An 18,494-nucleotide genomic window follows, 5' to 3' on the forward strand; every position below is an offset into this window, starting at 1 on the left:
TACCTTCAAAATAATGCTATATTATTTCATGTTACATGTAAAAACCTTGTAATAGTATGTTTCCATTGCCCTATTCTTTCATTGATACTATTGTTGTCATACATTTTTCTTCTGGGGTTGTTTTAATTTCACTGTACATTGTTGTTATTTTTTGCTTCAAAGAGTCAATTATCTTTTTCCTCATTTTTAAATTTGTGTAAAAATAATTTCTATTTACCCATGTATTTACTATTTCTAGTGCTCTTTATTATTATTTATAGATACAGGTGATATAAGAACATCTTTTTTTTTTTTTTTTTGAGATGGAGTCTCGCTCTGTCACCCAGCCTGGAGTGCAGTGGTATGATCTCAGCTCACTGCAACCTTCACCTCCTGGCTTCAAGCAATTCTTCTGCCTCAGCCTCCCACATAGCTAGGATTACAGGTGTCTACCACTATGCCTGGCTAATTTTTGTATTTAGAGACGGGTTTTCACCATGTTGACCAGGCTGGTCTTGAACTCCTGACCTCGTGATCCACCCCCACCCCCCCACCTTGGCATCCCAGAATGCTGGGATTACAGGTGTGAACCACCACGTCCAGTCAAGAACATCTTTTAATATCTCTTGTAGTGCAGGATTTTGGGCAACACATTATCTCAGATTGTTTGAAAAGGTCTTTATTTTAGTCTCATTTCTGAATGATGTTTTTTGCTGGACATAGGATTCTAAGTTAACTATTTTTTTTTCCTGTCGGAACAAATATTATTATTACATTGTCTTCTGGCTTACATACTTTCTGGCAAGAAATGTGAATTCTTATCTTTGTTCCTCTGTATATAATGTATCTTTTTTTCTCTAGCTGCTTTTACTATTCTTCCTTTAACACTAGTTTTATTATGATGTGCCTTACATCTACCATTTTTCTCTTTATTATGTTAATGGGTCTTTAAAATAATAGATCCTTAAATGTCATTGTTGCTAACTTCATCTCCCTCATTTCTGGGTCTATTTCTATTGACTATTGTTTCTTTTGGTTATAGGTCACATTTTTCTGCTTCTTCATATGTCTGGTGATTTTTATTGAAGTTGGGTGCTAGATTTTGTTGCCATTCTTTAAATTGTGTTGGACTTTATTCAGGAAGGCAGGTAAAATATTTATGGAACAGTACAATCCTTCTGACACCTTTTTGAATGCTTCATTTGGGTAAGTTTAAAGTAGACTTTACTCTAGGGCTAGTTTAGTGCCACCGCTAATGTGTAACTATTCTAGCATCTCGTTTGAATGCCTTAGGTATTCAACAAGTACTCTTCATTCTGGTTAGTCAAAATTCAAACATCTCCCAGCCCTGTGTGAACTCTTGAGAATTGTTCAGCTTACAAATTCTCAGTTTGTTTTTTTTTTTTTTTTTTTTGTCTGCCCTAGTTGAGTCAGACCCAACATATGCAATCCATATTATTAATATTTAGGAACAAATTCAGTGGAAACACTGTGCAAATTTCTGAAGCTCTTTCTCAGCCTATCTCCCTCCTCTTTGATAATCTGCCTCCCCAAACTCTGATATGTCTCCTTAGCTCAGCAGGACCTTCAAGTTCCCTTTGTTTTCCTTCTTTTAGGATTCCTATCCTGCACTGCCTGTTATTCAGTATCTGACAAGAATTGTTTCCCAGTTCTCACTCTATCATGACTGCAAGTGGAAATTCTGAACTACTTTAAAATACTGCATACTCAATAAACAAACAAACAAACAAAAATACTGCATACTCTGAGTTACTCAACTGAATTTTTTGAATTTCACATATTTTTCAGAGAATCTTCCCTTACATTAACTATATATATATATATATATATAATCTCCTGCTTTATTCTCTTTCTTTCCTCCTCTTTTCTCAGTTACTACAGAGGGAAGTCTCAAGTGGATACTGGAAATGGTATATATAATGAGCATTTTTATGTCCTTTTTAAAATAATTTAGTAAAATGTTTCTGATATTCTCTTTCCCCATTTTTTTCCCCTCTATTCTTGGGTTCAAGTTCTAGCCTTAACTAACATTGATCATTTACAAGTCTCTCAAAACAGTAAAGAGTGTTGGAACCTGAAGCTTTTGGGTCTCTAATATTTTATCCTTTAAACTGTCTGCTTGGTCGCTATGCCTCTTTGAGACCCTCCATCTGGCTATGGACCAGAAGGGTAAGCAGATAGCATGTAAAGGAATTGAACAGTCTCTTCTGGGTACTAGTTAGCATTTCAGCTCATGAATCGAATTGTTTTCCCTGTTGTTGGAGATACAACTCTTTTGGTTGCTACATGCAAACAAGTGCTAAAAATGGCTCAGCAGCTCCTTGAACCTGGCTGCTCAAAGATCACCATGTTTGTCTGCTTAGATTGTTTTGGACAGTTATCTTTTTTTTTTTTTTTGGACAGTTATCTAATAAGTACACTGCACAGCTGAGCTGAATTTATGCAGTTGGAATCCATCACTACATTGAACACACCTCCGAAGGACATTTCAAAATGGATCAAACCTAATTTCTGAGAAACCATAGCTGTAGCTTGTATATTTTGAGAGTAAAGTGACATCCTTTCCCATTCTTTTCATCTTTTGCTCATTCTTTGTACTGGATTTATTTTTTTCAGTGTCAGGGCTGAGCCTTGAAAAATCTGCCTTTCAGGTGATTGCCCTGATGGAGTCTAAGCTGTCAATGCCAGTCACAGATTTGTGGTTGGTCCTTTGTGTAGCTGCTGTCTCAGGGGCCCTGATACACTAGTGGAGAATTTTGCACTCAGAATTAGCTACCACAGTAACGAAAAGAGGAAGAGGTGGTAAACAAAAGGGAAGAAACCTTGGGTTCCTTATTTTCCCAGTCTTAGAAAGTGTGACACTATCTCATCTCAGTCTAGCTGCCCATTCACTGGTCACTTAAGCAGCTGACTCCAAACCATACTTAGTGCTACTGGCTCAACCCTATGTGTCCTCACATCTGTGGGTGTGCTTACTGATGGTGGTTTATCTTGATTCCTCAATTTGCATGTTAGCTCCATAAAGGCAAGACTTGGCTCAGGGCTTTTGAAGCCTGTCAGAGTACTGAGAACAATACTGAAGGTACATCAGGGTCTAACTCTAATCTTACCATGTGACCTTGATGAGAGATTCCTTTCTTTTTTGGTTGGGCTTGTGTTACTAAATTAGTCTGCAAACATGTTGACTGTTTGTTGTTTCTTAGGTCTCTGTTAGGCATTATGAAAATCCATAATGTCACACCGAGTCTACTTCAGAGTGCTAAGCATCTAGCTATGACAGATTTCAGTGAGGAAATCAGTAGTAATGGCATGTTGTTTCTCTAGGAGAGGGCCTGCCACCCTGCCTGCCTCCACCTGCTATTGCACCAACCCTAAAGCAGTATATTCTTTCCTCCACAGGAAATCCCTCACTGGGAAACCTATAGAATGCAATTATCTTACAGAAAGAGTGGGGACGGATGAGAGGAATTTTTTTTATTTATGGAAGGGGTTGAAAGGGAAGCTATGGAAATAGGTCACTTCTCCCAATTTCAGCCTCTGAAAAATAGTTATTCATAGGGTCATATCAAAGCGAAAGAAAATAATAGTAACAGCTACAGTTTTTAAGTGCTTTCCGTGTGCCAAGCACAGAAAGCTTTCAATACATTGTCTTATTTAGTCCTCAGAACCAGCTGTATATGACAAAGTTATTAGTATTCCCACTGTAAAGATGAAGAAATAGGTTTACCCAGCTCCACCCTGCTGCTAACTGGTGAAGATAGGCTATGAGTCCAGGCAGGCTGACTCTAGAGCTGTGCTCTTAACCACTATGCTGTCTTGATTATCACTGGCTACTAATTGGAACTTTTCAGCACCCAGGTGCAACTAGACTCAACAGGGACCTGCCAAGATCTTTACTTAGAGAATATCTTCATAGTGTTGTGCATCTTGTTTAGCTTTAACTAATCTTGAATTTGGAAGAATATGGATTTTAGGGAAAGAAGAATTGGCTTTTGCTTCTCCCTCATCAGAATCCCTCTTCTAAGCTCTCCAGCATCTGACTACCACTTAACATAATTGTTAGAATGCCATTGAGAGGCTGTGCTTAGCTGGTGAAATTGCAAGGTTAGGGACAGACCTTTATTGCTTCTGGGAGAAAAGAGGGCTATTCCTCATTAGGAGACACATAACCAGTTCTAGGAAAGGCCTGGTTTTAGGAAAATAGAGGAAGAGTGGGAGGCTAAATTTAGTCCTTTCAGAGGAAATAAAAGATAAGACCTTCCATTTCTCTTTCAGTCTCTTGCCCAAGTTTATAGAGCATTTTAGACCCAATAACAAATCCAGAGAAGAGAATTAGGCAATGCCCTGAGTAAGTCATTCTCATTTTTCTAGGAAAAGGTGTCTTCCTTTAAGTGTGAGGAAATTTGCTGGGTATTAGAAAGAAAATGACTTCAGCCTTTCTGGCTGACAAATGGTATATTTAACTTGTAATGTTGTCTCTCTACGGATGATGAGAGGGAGACTTCAGTGTGTATTTACCATTAAAAACTGCCTGCAGCTGCTTGGATCTTCCTTTCCCTTCTAGCAGTCCATTTGCCAGTGACCATTATTAAAGGCCTAAGGTATGCTCAGCACTGTTTATTTTATTTATTTATTTATTTTGAAGTGGAGTCTCACTCTGTTGCCAGGCATGATCTTTGCTCATTGTAACTTTCATCTGCCGGGTTTAAGCAATTCCTCTGCCTCAGCCTCCCAAGCAGCTGGGATTACTGGCGCACACTACCACACCCGGCTAATTTTTGTATTTTTAGTAGAGATGGGGTTTCGCCATGTTGGCCAGACTGGTTTTGAACTCCTGACCTCAAGTGGTCTGCCCGCCTTGGTCTTCCAAAGTGCTTGCATTACAGGAATGAGCCTCCGCACCCGGCCCAGCGTTATTTCTTTTAGGGATAAGACAGGCTAGGACCAGGAGGTCAGAAAGGTCACAGCAGTGAACAGTTTAGAAAGGTGTTGTGGGAGCAAACCTGATTATTCAGTCCTTTTTTTTCTGTATACCTGTTTTGTGGTCAGAGACTTCTTGCTTCTTGATTCTGTGGGCACCAGGATAGATGGGTCCCAAATACTGAACCGTCATGAGGAGTAAATTCCATTACCCAGCTTGCCATGGACCAAACTCATTATTTCTCCATTATCAGCTTGCAGAATAAAATAGTTCCTGCCCAGCCCCCTCCACACTGTGGGAAGGAGAAGCAAGAGCAGTGTCTGGACTTAAGCCTGGTGATGCTCTTGTTTGTGTTTTCAGAGTTTGATGACTCAGGCTGTCCTCTCCTGCTTTGTGGAAGAAATGGGTTCAAAAAATCATGTTCTCTAGTGAGTAAACAGCTGAAGTAGAACAGTGGTCAAGAATCCAGTGGGACAGATAGATGGAAATTACGAAAATCCTATAAAAAGCCTTTTTATCTTTTTTTCCTCCTGATTCCATTTTAACTCCTGTATCTGTCTCAAGTCATCCAGAGATTAATTTTTTTTATGATTAGGAGTTGGACAGGGTTAAAACAACTGCATAGAAATGGAACAGAATGATGACAGCCTCTTAGGGAAAATAGAGATTGGCCTTGAGATAGGAGCATTCATTGTAGGAGGGATTTATTGAATCCTTTCAATACCCCATCCCAAGCCTGAAGACCCCACGATGGCAGAGACCTAAAAAGCCCATTTGAAGATCAATGGAAGTCCAATTGAAGATCTTTGAATTTCAAGCTTCAAAATGAGTATTGAGTAATCAAAATAGCAGCCAAAATCAGATATTGCTGATAATGAGTTTGGAGTGGTCTATAAAATTTTGTTGGTTTACATCAACTATCAGCAGGGTTGAGTACAGTGTTCCACTGCTAGTATTGGAAATTGTCAAACCCTGGAGTCCTAAGAAGCTGGGTAGTCATTAAAGCTCAAACAGCAAATCAAGCCTTCATCAGTTTACTTTCTTAGCTCTCCACAAATCATACTTCCAAACTTCTTAGGAGAAGCAAGTTTGAATTCCTTGAATCTTTGGTCTCTGAAGACCAAGTTTAGCCTGTAAACCCAAGAATGTGCCCCAGGTTAGACCAGCCTGCTAGTATAGGAAGAGTGCTGGATTGAGAGAAAATTCTGGTATACAATCCCAGTTTTATGACTTTGAGCAATTTACAATCTTTCTGGACATTTATTTCTCCCTCTGTGAAATGAGGGCCATGAACTAGGTAAGTGATTTCAAAGGTTTCTCCCAAAGCTATTACTTTTTTCTTTATATATAATATATATTTTTTTGTTATATATATTGTCACACCTGTGATTCTAGCACTTTGGGAGGCTGAGGTGGGAAAATCACTTGAGCCCAAAAAATCACTTGAAGCTGCAGTGAGCTGTGATCATGCCACTGTACTCCAGCCTGGGTGACAGAGTGAGACCTTGTCTCAGAAAAATAAAAATAAAACAGAGATGGAGTCTCACTCTATTACCCAGGCTAGTCTTGAACTCCTGGCCTCAAGCAGTCTTCTCACCTTGGCCTCCCAAAGTGCTGGGATTACAGGTGTGAGCCACTGTACCTGCCCAGAACTATTATTTCTATGGTTCTGTCCATGTAGTAGCACTTGGCCAAAAAGAGGTATGATAGCTGGGCACAGTGGCTCATGCCTATAATCCCAACATTTTGAGAGGCTGAGGCAGATGGATCACATGAGGTCAGGAGTTCGAGACCAGCTTCGCCAACATGGTGAAACCCGATCTCTACTAAAAATACAAAACTTAGCCAGCCGTGATGGTGAGCACCTGTAATCCCAGCTACTTGGGAGCCTGAAGCAGGAGAACTGCTTGAACGCAGGAGGTGGAGGTTGCAGTGAATCAAGATTATGCCACTGCACTCTAGCCTGGGTGACAGAGTGAGACTTCGTCTCTAAAAAATAAAAACGAAAAAAGAGATGTGATTGCCTTCCATATCGCTGCCCTCAGATGCTAGGAATAACTCCAGGCCCTCCTGACTTCCATGTAACCAGCTGATTCATCTTATTTGAATACATCAGACACTTTTTCTTTTTTCCCCTTAACTTTTTTCCCCTCACTCACATCAGATACTTCCATTTTTCTATTTCCATGTTTCCTATTTGTTTCCAACTCAATAACCTTCATCCATTTGGCACCTTCTATTAGCTTAGACTCTATCAAATTTATTTTTTATATGTATTTTGTATACTATCTCTAATCTTCATAATATTGTAAGAAGGTAGTATTATGACTATTTCACCATTAAGGAAACTAAAACCCAGGTCAAAGTCAATGATGGTGCCAAAATTTGAACCCAGGTTTCTGATGTTGTAGCCTCTTTACCCCCCACTACCATCCTCTTAGGTTCCATGTTCATTTCCTATTCTGTAAGAAGTCTCTGGGCTGGGTGCGGTGGCTCATACCTATAATCTCAACACTTTGGGAGGCCGAGGTGGGCGGATCATCTGAGGTCACAAGTTCAAGACCAGCCTGACCAACCTGGAGAAACCCTATCTCTACTAAAAATACAAAATTAGCCCTGTGTGGTGGCACACGCCTATAATCCCAGCTAGTCAGGAGGCAGGAGAATTGCTTGAGCCTGGAAGGCAGAGGTTATGGTGAGCTAAGATCACGCCATTGCACTCCAGCCTGGGCAACGAGAGTGAAACTCTATCTCAAAAAAAAACTCTCTAATCTCTGTAAGCTTTTCCGTTGGTATCTTGTGGTCTCATCCTCATCTGGCAGCCTGGCCCCTAGGAGAGACCATACATGTTGCCCTGGTTGGGAGAGGGCTGTTGGCAGCCTCACATGTTTTCCCCAAACACGTTAAACTGTCAATGTCAGCTTAAATTGGGAAGAAAGTAATGAACACAAGTTTGCTGTCAGGTCTCATCCTATTACTCAGTTGTCCTCTCATTGTTATTCTGCTGGGAATTCAGGTCAATAGAGATTTGAAACTGAGTAATTTTTCAGGCACAGGGTAAAGCCCTCTGGCATTGAGACTGAACAGCCATTGCCAGGAACTTTTCCACGTTGGCGATTTTTGTTTTGCCGCTGCTACCTTCAGTCTAGAATTGTTTTGTGTTTCAAAGGCCTTGCTGAAATAAATGGAGCACAGGTTACCGAATAGTCTGTGAGGAATGCATGTTCCTTGTGCTAGGGTGTGTATGTGTCTGAAACTTAGCAATTTTGAACTAACTTTGTGCACTGGAATTTCATCTGCTTCCTGTCTTGAAGACATCCTGATCCTGATGTGGCCAACAGCCTCACAACCTGCATCATGCAAAACCAGGCCTCTCTGCTTAGTTTTTCTTTAGTATGTAACCTGTGTCACTTTGCACTACCAAAGTTATACTGGCTATTCTCTGAGTTCTGGTTGATGCGTTGCTAGTTATACTGAAGATGGTGAGGTCATTGTGATAGGCTTGCTTTCACATTGAATAGACAATGTTGTCTGGGTGTGGTGGCTCATGCCTGTAATCCCAGCACTTTGGGAGGCCAAGGCGGACAGAGCACAGGGTCAGGAGTTTGAGACCAGCCTGGCCAACATAGTGAAACCCGTTCTCTACTAAAAGTAACAAAAAAATTAGCCAGGCGTGGTGGTGCGCGTCTGTAGTCCCAAGGAGGCTGTTTGAACCTGGGAGGCGGAGGTTGCAGTGAGCCGAGATTGCACCACTGCACTCCAGCCTGGGCAACAGAGCAAGACTCGGTCTTGGGGGGAAGAAAAAGAATAGACGATGTTGCTTCCTCTTCACCAGAATCTGCATAGGCTGAATGAAGATGTATGAGGCCCTAGCTCCTGGCTTATGGTTAGAACTATCTAGAGACAGCCAGAACTTCCAAATATCCCTTGCTACCAGAAAGGCTTTCATTATAAAATAAGTAACTATTATTGACTGTTGATTATGTGCCAGGCATTGTACAGTCGTTAGCTCATGTTATCCTCACATCAGCCTTGTAAGATGTAGATGGTGTTGTCTTAATTTTATAGATACTGAAAACTGAGGCTCAAAGAGATTAGGAAGCTTGTATAAATTCATGTTGCTAATTAGTGGTTGACTGGGGACTAAAACTTAAGTCTCTGACTTCAAGCCTATGTTCTTAATGACTTTGCTGTCCTCTCAGGCCCCTTACCTCCAGAGACTTCAGGGGCAGATGTTTAGGCCCACCCAAACGTTGCCCACTTTGTTCTTCCCTCCCCTAAGTTGAGGCAAAGTGTTTTAAGGCAAAGAAGAGGGCATGAAATCTTTGAAACTGAGGCCATTTGTGTGTCCCTTGTCTTCCACTTGAATCCAGATGATGTTCCTTTGTGGTGAAGAATCACTTATGCACATAGAATCTTTGGGACTATTTGAAATAGAAAGGCACCTCCTGGACTGTGAAGGTAGCCTCTACCTCCCAGGTTCAAGCGATTCTCCTGCCTCAGCCTCCCGAATAGCTGGAATTACAGGTGCCCACTTACCACACCTGGCTAATTTTTGTATTTTTAATAGAGATGGGATTTCACCATCTTGGCCAGGCTGGTCTCGATCTCCTGACCTCAAGTGATCTGCCTGCCTTGGTCTCCCAAAGTGCTGGGATTACAGGAATGAGCCACTGCACCCGGCCAGCTCAGTTAACTTTCTATCAGGTTCTTGCCAGGACCCAGGTGTCTGTCTTCTGAGAGCCATAGGTGGTGGTGTGAGGATTCTTTGGAGAGCACGTGACCTGCAGGTGACTTACTGGCTTTGAAGCTACCTTGAGCTGAGGTGGTCGGCATGATTCTAGGAAGCCCACAAGCCCAACAGCTGATGAAAGAAGGTAGCCTTGTGCTTACAGGGGCATAGACTGTTACCTGATGGATTGGAAAGGGATTTCAACCTGAGAGGGACCTTTAGCATTCCCAGGAAGCAGATACTGAGGCTGCAAATTGTGGTAAAGCCTCAGGCCTTTAGGCAGGGGCTCTGGGAGATGGCGCTCTGCCTAAGTGTGGCCCTCGCCATGTCCCAGGCCAGTGCTGAAACTCAAATGAGATATGTGCCTTAAGTCTGAAGCTACAGAAAGCAAAGTCCCAGGCTAGGCAAGTACCTACTAGTGTTCTGAAGTCTTGGATGGGCTGGAGCCCAGACCTGAGCCTAGAATGTCTTTTTCTTTGTGAGTAAAAGAAAATTGACAAGGGCAGGAGACAGCAGAGACTAGATGAACTGACAGGTAACTTTCCTTGGATATAAGAGGAAGAAAGGAAGTAAGCCCACAAGAAAGGGCCAGGGAAAGGGGTAGGTAGCATCAGGCAGTGTCTGGACAAGAGGAGAGCTGAGATCATGTGCACTGTAAATCCAGCCAGGCTTCTGGTTTTCTTGAGACAGGGTCTCACTCTGACACCAGGCAGGAGTACAGTGGCGCAATCGTGGCTCACAGCATCCTCTGCCTCCTGGGTTCAAGCCATTCTCCTGCCTCAACCTCCTGAGTTGCTAGGATTACAGGTGCGCACCACCACTAATGTTTGTATTTTTAGTATAGACAGGGTTTCATCATGTTGGCCAAGCTGATCTCAAACTCCTGACCTCAGGTGATCTGCCTGCCTTGGCCTCCCAAAGTGCTGGGATTACAGGCATGAGCCACCGTGTCCGGCTGCTTCTGATTTTCTTCCAAGGAGCTAGTAGCTCGTAGCTCAGGGGCCTTCTCTGCTCTCATCTCCCGGTAACAACCTAAACTAAACCATGCTGGCAAAAGCCAGCTATATTGGGATAGGAAGAAATCACTCTTCTAAATGAGACCTTAGACCTTCTACCCTGCCCTGGCAAGAGGAGAAAGTCCAGATGATCAAAGCAGCTTTAGCTCACCTGCAGCCTGAGGCCGTCAGGATGTAGTCATGAGGTATAGCCATCTCTTCACATGCAGTACCTTTTTTGCAGAAATTGGCTTTAGCATGTTTGTCCTTTGGCACCTGAAACCCCTCAGGGAAGGCTGAGCCCAAGTCGCTAGGTCTTAGGCATTGCTGAGGCTCCCCAGAATTCAGGGCATAGGAAAACATGTATTATTCTATTCTGCCTGGTTCCTAGGGGCTGATTCCATCTTGGAGGAATTTTGCCTTTTTCTGGGCTTGAGCCATTCACTTCTGAGCCAAGACCTTGGCTGCAGATATTCCAGCCACGAGTACAGCCCACGTGCATGAGAGGACCAGATTAATTTGTGGGTGACTGCAGTTGCTGGGTACCAGTTCTCCTGCCTGTAGAACTGACAAATGGAAAAGAAAAGCAGGAACAAGCCTATACTACTGTCTGTGGGACACACCAGGCAAAATGAGCTTATGCAGCCGAGTGTCTGAAGGGAAGAAAGCTGGGCCGGACCTTTGTCCTAGCTGATCCTTCCCTCCAAACCTGAACTTGGTAACTCTCCCATAGGGACACAAGCCTTCCCTGTGCCCTCCAGCCCTTCTCTCTCTGGGAATTTTTGGCAGGGAGAGTGTTTGCTACCAAGTGAAGGCTGCCTGGCATAAATTTGGACTGCTGCAGGGAACAGTGCAGAGGCGCCTTTGGGCCCCTCAGGAGCCTGTCCTCCATCCTGACTCTGGCTTATTTCCTCTTCCCAGCCCCCCACTCCCTTCTATCAGCACTGTGTGTTCCTTGTCACCCACTTATTCCTCCAAGGTCCCTACTGAGCAGGGAGCTCTCCATGATGCCATAGACTTTCCTCCAGGTCAAATCAGCTTCGCTCAGATGACCAGAGTGAACGATCATTCCCTCTCCTGCTCTCCCCTTTCTTCCTAGCTCCTTCTTCTGACTTGATGTGTAGTGCCTCTCCCCCTGACTGTCCTTGCCTTCAATTCATGATCTCATAAGCTGGAGTCACATCTGGCCTGTCTATGAACAGTCCCTTCTATAACCACAGATACTAAAGGTTCCTGGAGTGTGGAAGTCTGAATCCTCCCCCATAGAAAGTCAGGTTTTGTGGGAGAGAAATCCCTGAAAACAAAGGCTCTAGCCGAGTCTTGAAAGTGTACCTTATACCTAAAGGCTGGGATGCCCAAAAGTTCAATCCAGGCACTGGATAAGAAGACTGAGTTGGCACTGAGCAATGAAAACAAGCAGCAGATGGTGCTGAGGAACATCCCAAGACTGAAGAAATGTGGTTCCCAGAACGGGAGAAGGAAGGAGACATTGGCAAAATCTTACTCAACAACTTTGACAACCTGGCCAGGGAAAGCTTCAGGATAAGACTGAGAGCACATTTGTGGTGTCAGGGGTACTGGTTACCATACTCAGAGTAAACAGACTTTGTGGCCAGGCTGGGCTGGTCAGGAAAGGCAGGAAATAGAAGAGATTAGAAAGTCAGTTTGGGTGCAATGGTTCATGCCTGTAATCCCAGCATTTTTGGAGGCCAAGGTGGGTAAATCTGCTGAGATCAGGAGTTCAAGACCAGCTTGCCCAACATGGAGAAACCCTTCTCTACTAAAAATACAAATATTAGCCGGCTATGGTGGCATGCGCCTGTAATCCCAGCTACTTGGGAGGCTGAGGGATGAGAATTGCTTGAACCCAGGAGGCAGAGGTTGCAATGAGCCAAGATTGCACTATTGCACTCTAGCCTGGGCAACTGTGTGAGACTCTGTCTCAAAAAGGAAAAAAAAAAAAGATTAGAAATTTGACCAGGCACAGTGGCTCACACCTGTAATCCTAGCACTTTGGGGGCAAAGGTGGGTGGATCACCTGAGGTCAGGAGTTTGAGACCAGCCTGACCAACATGGTGAAACCCTGTCTCTACTAAAAATACAAAAATTAGCCGGGCATGGTGGTGGGTGCCCATAATACCAGCTACTCGGGAAGTTGAGACAGGAGAATTGCTTGAACCCGGAGGCAGAGGTTGTAGTGAGCTGAGATTGCACTACTGCACTCCAGCCTGGGCAACAAAGAGTGAAACTCCATCTCAAAAAAAGAGACCAGCCTGGGCAACATGGTGAAACCCTGTCTCAACTAAAACATACAAAAATTATCCAGGTGTGGTGGTTTGCGCCTGTAGTCCCACCCACTCGAGAAGCTGAGGCAAGAGAATTGCTTGAACCTGGGAGGCAGAGGTTGCAATGAACTGAGATCACGCCACTGCACTCCAGCCTGGGCAACAGCGAGACTCTGTCTCAAAAAAAAAAAAAAAAAAAAAAAAGTGGTCCCAGAAACCTGAGGGATCGCCCCCTATATCCAGGCTGTTTTCTGGGGGATAAGAAGTGAGCAAGGTTTCTTGGGGGTATTGTCACAGACCAAACCCAACCCAGTAGATCAGCGGCATAGGGCTAAGGGATGTGGGATGTACATAGCCTAAGCCCTGCCTGGCCTTTGATGTCCCCCAGGTGCTCGAGGTGGTGAGAGCCAACTATGACACACTCACTCTGAAGCTGCAGGATGGCCTGGACCAGTATGAGCGCTACTCAGAGCAGCACAAGGAAGCTGCCTTCTTCAAAGAGCTGGTGAGTGCCTCATGGCCGCCTCTGCCTATGTCTTATGTGTTAGGGGCCCGCTCCCAGCCAATGGGTTCTACTGTGCAGATGGGCCTCTAGGGAACAACTGCGTTTGCTAAGGACAGATAAAACAAGACTTGAGGGGTCTGCTGGGATGGGGTGTGCAACTTCCCTCCCCCACCACACCAGGCAGTAAGATAAGATGCCCTTTGAGGTCGCATTATCTGCTTCTCCTCTGCAGCCATGGAGACAGCCCCTGCACAGCTCCAGCTGGGCCTGGGGTTTGATGTGTTCCCAGGGGCAGCTCTGATTCCTTATTCCTTAACCTGTCCTTGGGGCAACTAATGAGAGTAATTGATTCTTCTCCTTCTTATAGAATCACTTCTTCTTAAACTCCTAACTGGCCACTGGTCTCAGTGCCCTCCCAGTCTAGTTCTCCAGTCTCCACTCCCTACTTTCCAATCACTCAGCTTCCTGCAGCCCCCACCCTTGGGCACGTGGAGCCATGAGCATTTGCTCTGCCTCCTACTTCACCTCCCGGCCAGCGTCTCCACAGAGCTCACCCTGTTGATGCTCCCTTTCCTGCCCTGTGCTCTGAGCTGTTCTCAAGAAAAGCTTAGCCTCCCTGTGGTCCTGTCACCCTACCTGCTTGGTTTACACAAACATCCTGGCTGGGGACGGAGACCAGGACATGCAGGCCTCTTTACCCACTCCCATGTCCTCAGACCTCCTGCTGCTGGGGCTGAACTTGCCTCAGCTCTGATTTTACTTACCCCATGCCAAGTGTGTGGTGAAGGCACTGCGTTTTAGATCGTTTGTCTTGTGCTAAACACGGCCCAACTCTGATCCTGATATGACATTCCTCAGGATTTTGGATTTCCACAGGGTCAGGAAGACATGCTCTGGGATGAGTTAGTTTGGAACACAGAAACCATTAGTGTAAAGAGATAGCAGGTAGAGCATTTTTATGGGATGGTTGGGAAGTCTTTAAGTTGATGTGGAGGAAGTACTGAGAGCCAATAGTTACAAAGAGAGCAATCTGTGAGGAGCTGGAGAGGGTTACAGGAGCAGTGTCTCGAGACTGTGAGGCACTCACCATGGCCTTACTCAGCTCTGCTCATATTTGTTCCCCTGGCACAGAGGGTCTGGTCCAGTTTGGAGCTAATGAGCTCGAGTTGCCTGCTGTTTGCCATGCTGCCCTTTCCTCTACTTCCTGCCTGATGACTTCATTAAGTTTCCTATAGCATAGCAGAAATTGAAGGAAAGCTCCTGAGACTTTGTGGCCCAGAGCAGACATGCTCTCCTTCTCCTCCCTCCCCTTTTTGTTTCTCAGGCAACCTACACAGCTATTTCCTATGGGCAAATCTCCTTGATGAGTCTGCCAGATTCCTCTTGGAATCCTCTCAGAGTAGGGACTTGGGCCCTCTGACCTTTCTCTGCAGGCTTTTCCCCTGCTGACCCACCCAGGCAACACTTTGTGCAAGGTTCTGTGGGTAGAGAGCATGTGAGGTGAGCAGTGGGCACACAGCAAGGCTACGCCCCAGACTTTCATCTTGAGTGGGCAGACATCTTTAGAAGGAGTACTAGACTAGGAGTTAAGAAGCCTCGGCCCTTCTCCCAAACTGGGACTCAGTAGCTGTGTCACCTGGCTCTGGCCATTGAAATTGGCCTCCTTGGAGCATACATACCCTTGCCATCTATGCCAGAAAAGGACTGCATCTCCAAAATGCTCCTTCCATCCTGAAAAAGCAGATAAATCCAAAGCAAGAGTTAAGAGACTAGAAACACATCTAAAGAGAGATGACACTAGAGCATGAGTCATCTGGCCTCAGTTTCTCCTCCTCCATCAGATCACTGACCAGTCCCGTCCCCATTATGTATAGCCAAAGCAGGGACAGAGGCCAACCTCAGCCCTCCTTTCTTGTCTGTGCCTGCTTCTGCCTCCCTGAGAGCCCAGATGCTCTTCTCACATCCTCCAGAGTTTGTTCCTGTCAGCCCCTCTTCTCTTCTTCCCTGCTGTCAAGGAACTGTTTGCTCATTTGCCACAGGGATAATAGCTGTTAAGGGTCCATTTCCTAACAGAGACTTCTAGTGCCCCATGTAGCAGGAACTCCCCTCTACTGTTTGGAACTGATTCTCCTGTTTTCTCTCTGCCTGTGCCCTCCCACCTTTCCCAGGTTCGATCCATTAGCACCAACGTCCGGAGAAACCTGGCCTTCCACACACTCAGCCAGGAAGTCCTGCTCAAGGAGTTCTCCACTATCTCCTGAGGCCACACCTACCTGAGCAGCCTCTGACTGCCCTTACCCATGAATCATGGGCTGGAGGGGGAGCAAGGGGAGCAGGACTGCCCCCGAGGTTGGAGAGAAACACAGATACCAAGTTCTCTTGGTGAAGACCACACTTCAGTGGAGCTCGGACAGCAGGGGCAGGAGGGGCAAGCCAGGGATAATCTTATTTGGGGAGGAATGGGTGGGCACAGTGGGGAGAGGCCTCCAGGAATGTAGGGACTTGCAGAGTGGGCTCCCTAAACAGCCCCTCACATTTCCAATCTTGAGGTTACAAGCTGTGGCTACTGACTTAATTTTTGGGAGCTGGTGAGACAAGCCTCAGGGTAATGCCAGCACTCCGAAAGTCAGCGGCTCTGCTCGGCTTCTGAAAACAGATGAACTCTCAGATATAGCTGGAGCCACATCCTGCTTCCTTTGGGCCTGGGGCTGTGCTTGGCTTGCAATTTGTGTCCCTTGGCACTCTGTCCAGTTATCAGGACCCTTGGCTCGGATTTAGGGTAGGATAGGAATAGGGTACCTTTTTTCCTATTTTCTTTCTTTCTTTCTTTTTTTTTTTTTTTTAGACAGAGTCTTGCTCTGTTGCCCAGGCTGGAGTGCAGGGGCACAATCTCAGCTCACTGCAACCTCCGCCTCCCAGGTTAGAGCAGTTCTCCTGCCTCAGCCTCCAGAGTAGCTGGGACTACAGGTGCGTGCCACCACTCCCAGCTAATATTTTGTATTTTTAGTAGAGATAGGGTTTCACTGTGTTAGCCAGGATGGTCTCAATCTCCTGACTTCATGATCTGCCCGCCTCGGCCTCCCAAAGTGCTGGGATTACAGGTGTGAGCCACAGCGCCCGCCATTTTTCCTGTTTTCTGAATTCAGTGTTGACTCCTCTGGGAAACTGGAGATGAGAATCTGCCAGTGCTCTGCTGTCCGGCCACCACTTTCTGAATTTTAATTTTGGCACCAGGAGTACCGTTAACTTTCCCCTCCTTCCAACCCTTTGACTTATCAGCACAATAGGGTCACAACCTTAACATTTCTAATCTAGTTTAATATGTCTTTAGGGTATTAGGAAATATACATTGACAGGTTTTGGAGCCCTCAAGGTGCCTACTTTGCTGGTTCCCTTTCCAGCAGCTTCCCTGCCTCCCTAGCCCCCACTCCTTTGGCAGCCTCCTGCCTCTGCTGAGCTCCCCTCCACGTGTTCCACCCCCTTACCCTGCTGTTGTTTACATCCAGCCTCCCTGAGAATTTCCTCTGGGGAGGAATCTGTTCCTGTTGTGGTCTAGTGCCTGGGAGGGAGAGAACTTTCTGCGAATAGGGTGCCCTCCATCTGAAACAGGCCAGGGGAGCATCATGCATAAGGCCTCCATTCTGTCCACTCAGATTCTGGGTGAGGCCACAGGCAAATCTTGACTTTTGGGGAGTCGGCCTGTGGTTCCTCCCTTGGATAGCCTCCATGGAACCACTGTAGGCTTTCCCCACAGCTGCCTCTGAAATAGCTGCTGCTTCGAGATCCTCCCTTTTTAAACTCTTTCTAAAGCCCTCAGGATGGCGAGGAGCAAACAGCACTGGTATATCCTAGGAGTTACGTGCAGGAATTCAGCAGTGAGAGCATGTCTGGGACCACCTGGGCTGCTATCCATTTAACCTCAAATCTCTTTGGGATACTTGCCTTCCCTGGGAACCAGAGTTCTGGCTCTGCTATTGAGCAGCTATGCACTAGTTCCAGAGAATCCACCAATAGGCTGCCATGTATAGATGTAGGTTCTTAAGAGATCACAGGCTGGGTCATCTCTGATCACTGGATGGATAGCTCAGCCTGGGGCATTTAGTGTTTTCCCTGGTGATAAACCCCAGAGCAGCTAGATCTGGAACTGGTGGCAAGTTGAAATTATTAAAAATTGATTTGTGTGGGACTGTCTTTAGTGTCACTTTTGTTTTCTTCTGAATCTCTATTGCACAGACTCATTCCTCAAACATAGAGGTAAGGTGATCTCCTAGGTGCTGCTCCCATCTGGTTAGGGGACCCCTGCCTGTCCTTGTGAACTCTTCTCCTTCCTCTCAGTCTTGTGGCACTAGTAGAGGCCAGTTGGGTTCAGAGAACTGTAATCTCCCTTGCTGTCTGGGTGGAAGGAGGGAAAAGGGAGTTAGTTCCTTTATCTCCAAACTTAGTGGTATTGAGGGGACAAGCCAACCCAATTGGCCACTCCTGGATTCCTGCAAGCCTTTCCTCCAAGTGAATGAGGACAGGTCTAGGGCATGGGGCACTAAGCAGAGGACTCTTTGCCCTCCATTGTAAAGGCCCTTCTCTTGACCAATTTCTTCACATATACCTATTCCAAGAACTCCAAATGAGAGTGCCCATTCTCTCCTGAAAATCAACCTCAACACTTAACAGGTCACTCCTTCAGACCCATCAGACAAGGTCCCCTCATCCTCATAGCAAGGGGTTGGGGGGCTTTTGGGTGAGGAGCCGAGGAAGCATCCTGAGGAAGGTCGGATCTGTGGGGCTCAGACATTCAGAAGCCATTCCTGGGGCACGAGGGAGCCCAGCTCCCTTCCTGTGGAAAAGGAGCTAATCTTAAGGAATGGGTTTCATAACAAGGGCATTTCTTTCCTACTCTGTATCCTGACTTGGATCCCCAGACCCATCAGTCACTCCCCAAATATGCCAGAAAACAAGGAATCTAGGAGAGGACAGGTGACAAAAGAGAGAAGGGCAGAAACGTGGGTGCAGGGGAGAAACAAAAGAGCAAGGGTGTCTTGAGAAACTGACCTGGTTCACT

The 18,494-nt window shown here is 45.6% G+C and overlaps 1 protein-coding gene across 6 annotated transcripts in view; it reads left to right on the plus strand.

The window, feature by feature from the left end:
* The window catches only part of ARMH3 (armadillo like helical domain containing 3), a 210,798-nt gene extending 193,169 nt beyond the window's left edge, over positions 1-17,629 (plus strand). For 4 of the 6 annotated variants that reach the window (XM_064373952.1, XM_012439376.2, XM_064373951.1 and 1 more), the window contains 2 exons: positions 13,322-13,438; positions 15,607-17,629. In XM_064373952.1, coding sequence (XP_064230022.1) covers positions 13,322-13,438; positions 15,607-15,699 — 210 coding nt within the window. In that variant the 3' untranslated portion in view covers positions 15,700-17,629. Of the gene's footprint in view, positions 1-1,021; positions 1,911-13,321; positions 13,439-15,606 lie in introns of those variants that run through there. The other 2 variants (XR_010341755.1, XM_064373954.1) reach the window with 2 other exon arrangements.
* Positions 17,630-18,494: the final 865 nt, after the last annotated feature.

This window comes from Aotus nancymaae, unplaced genomic scaffold (assembly GCF_030222135.1).
Source record: "Aotus nancymaae isolate 86718 unplaced genomic scaffold, 86718_ANA_hifiasm-v0.15.2.pri h1tg000010l, whole genome shotgun sequence".
Classification (NCBI taxonomy): Eukaryota; Metazoa; Chordata; class Mammalia; order Primates; family Aotidae; genus Aotus; species Aotus nancymaae.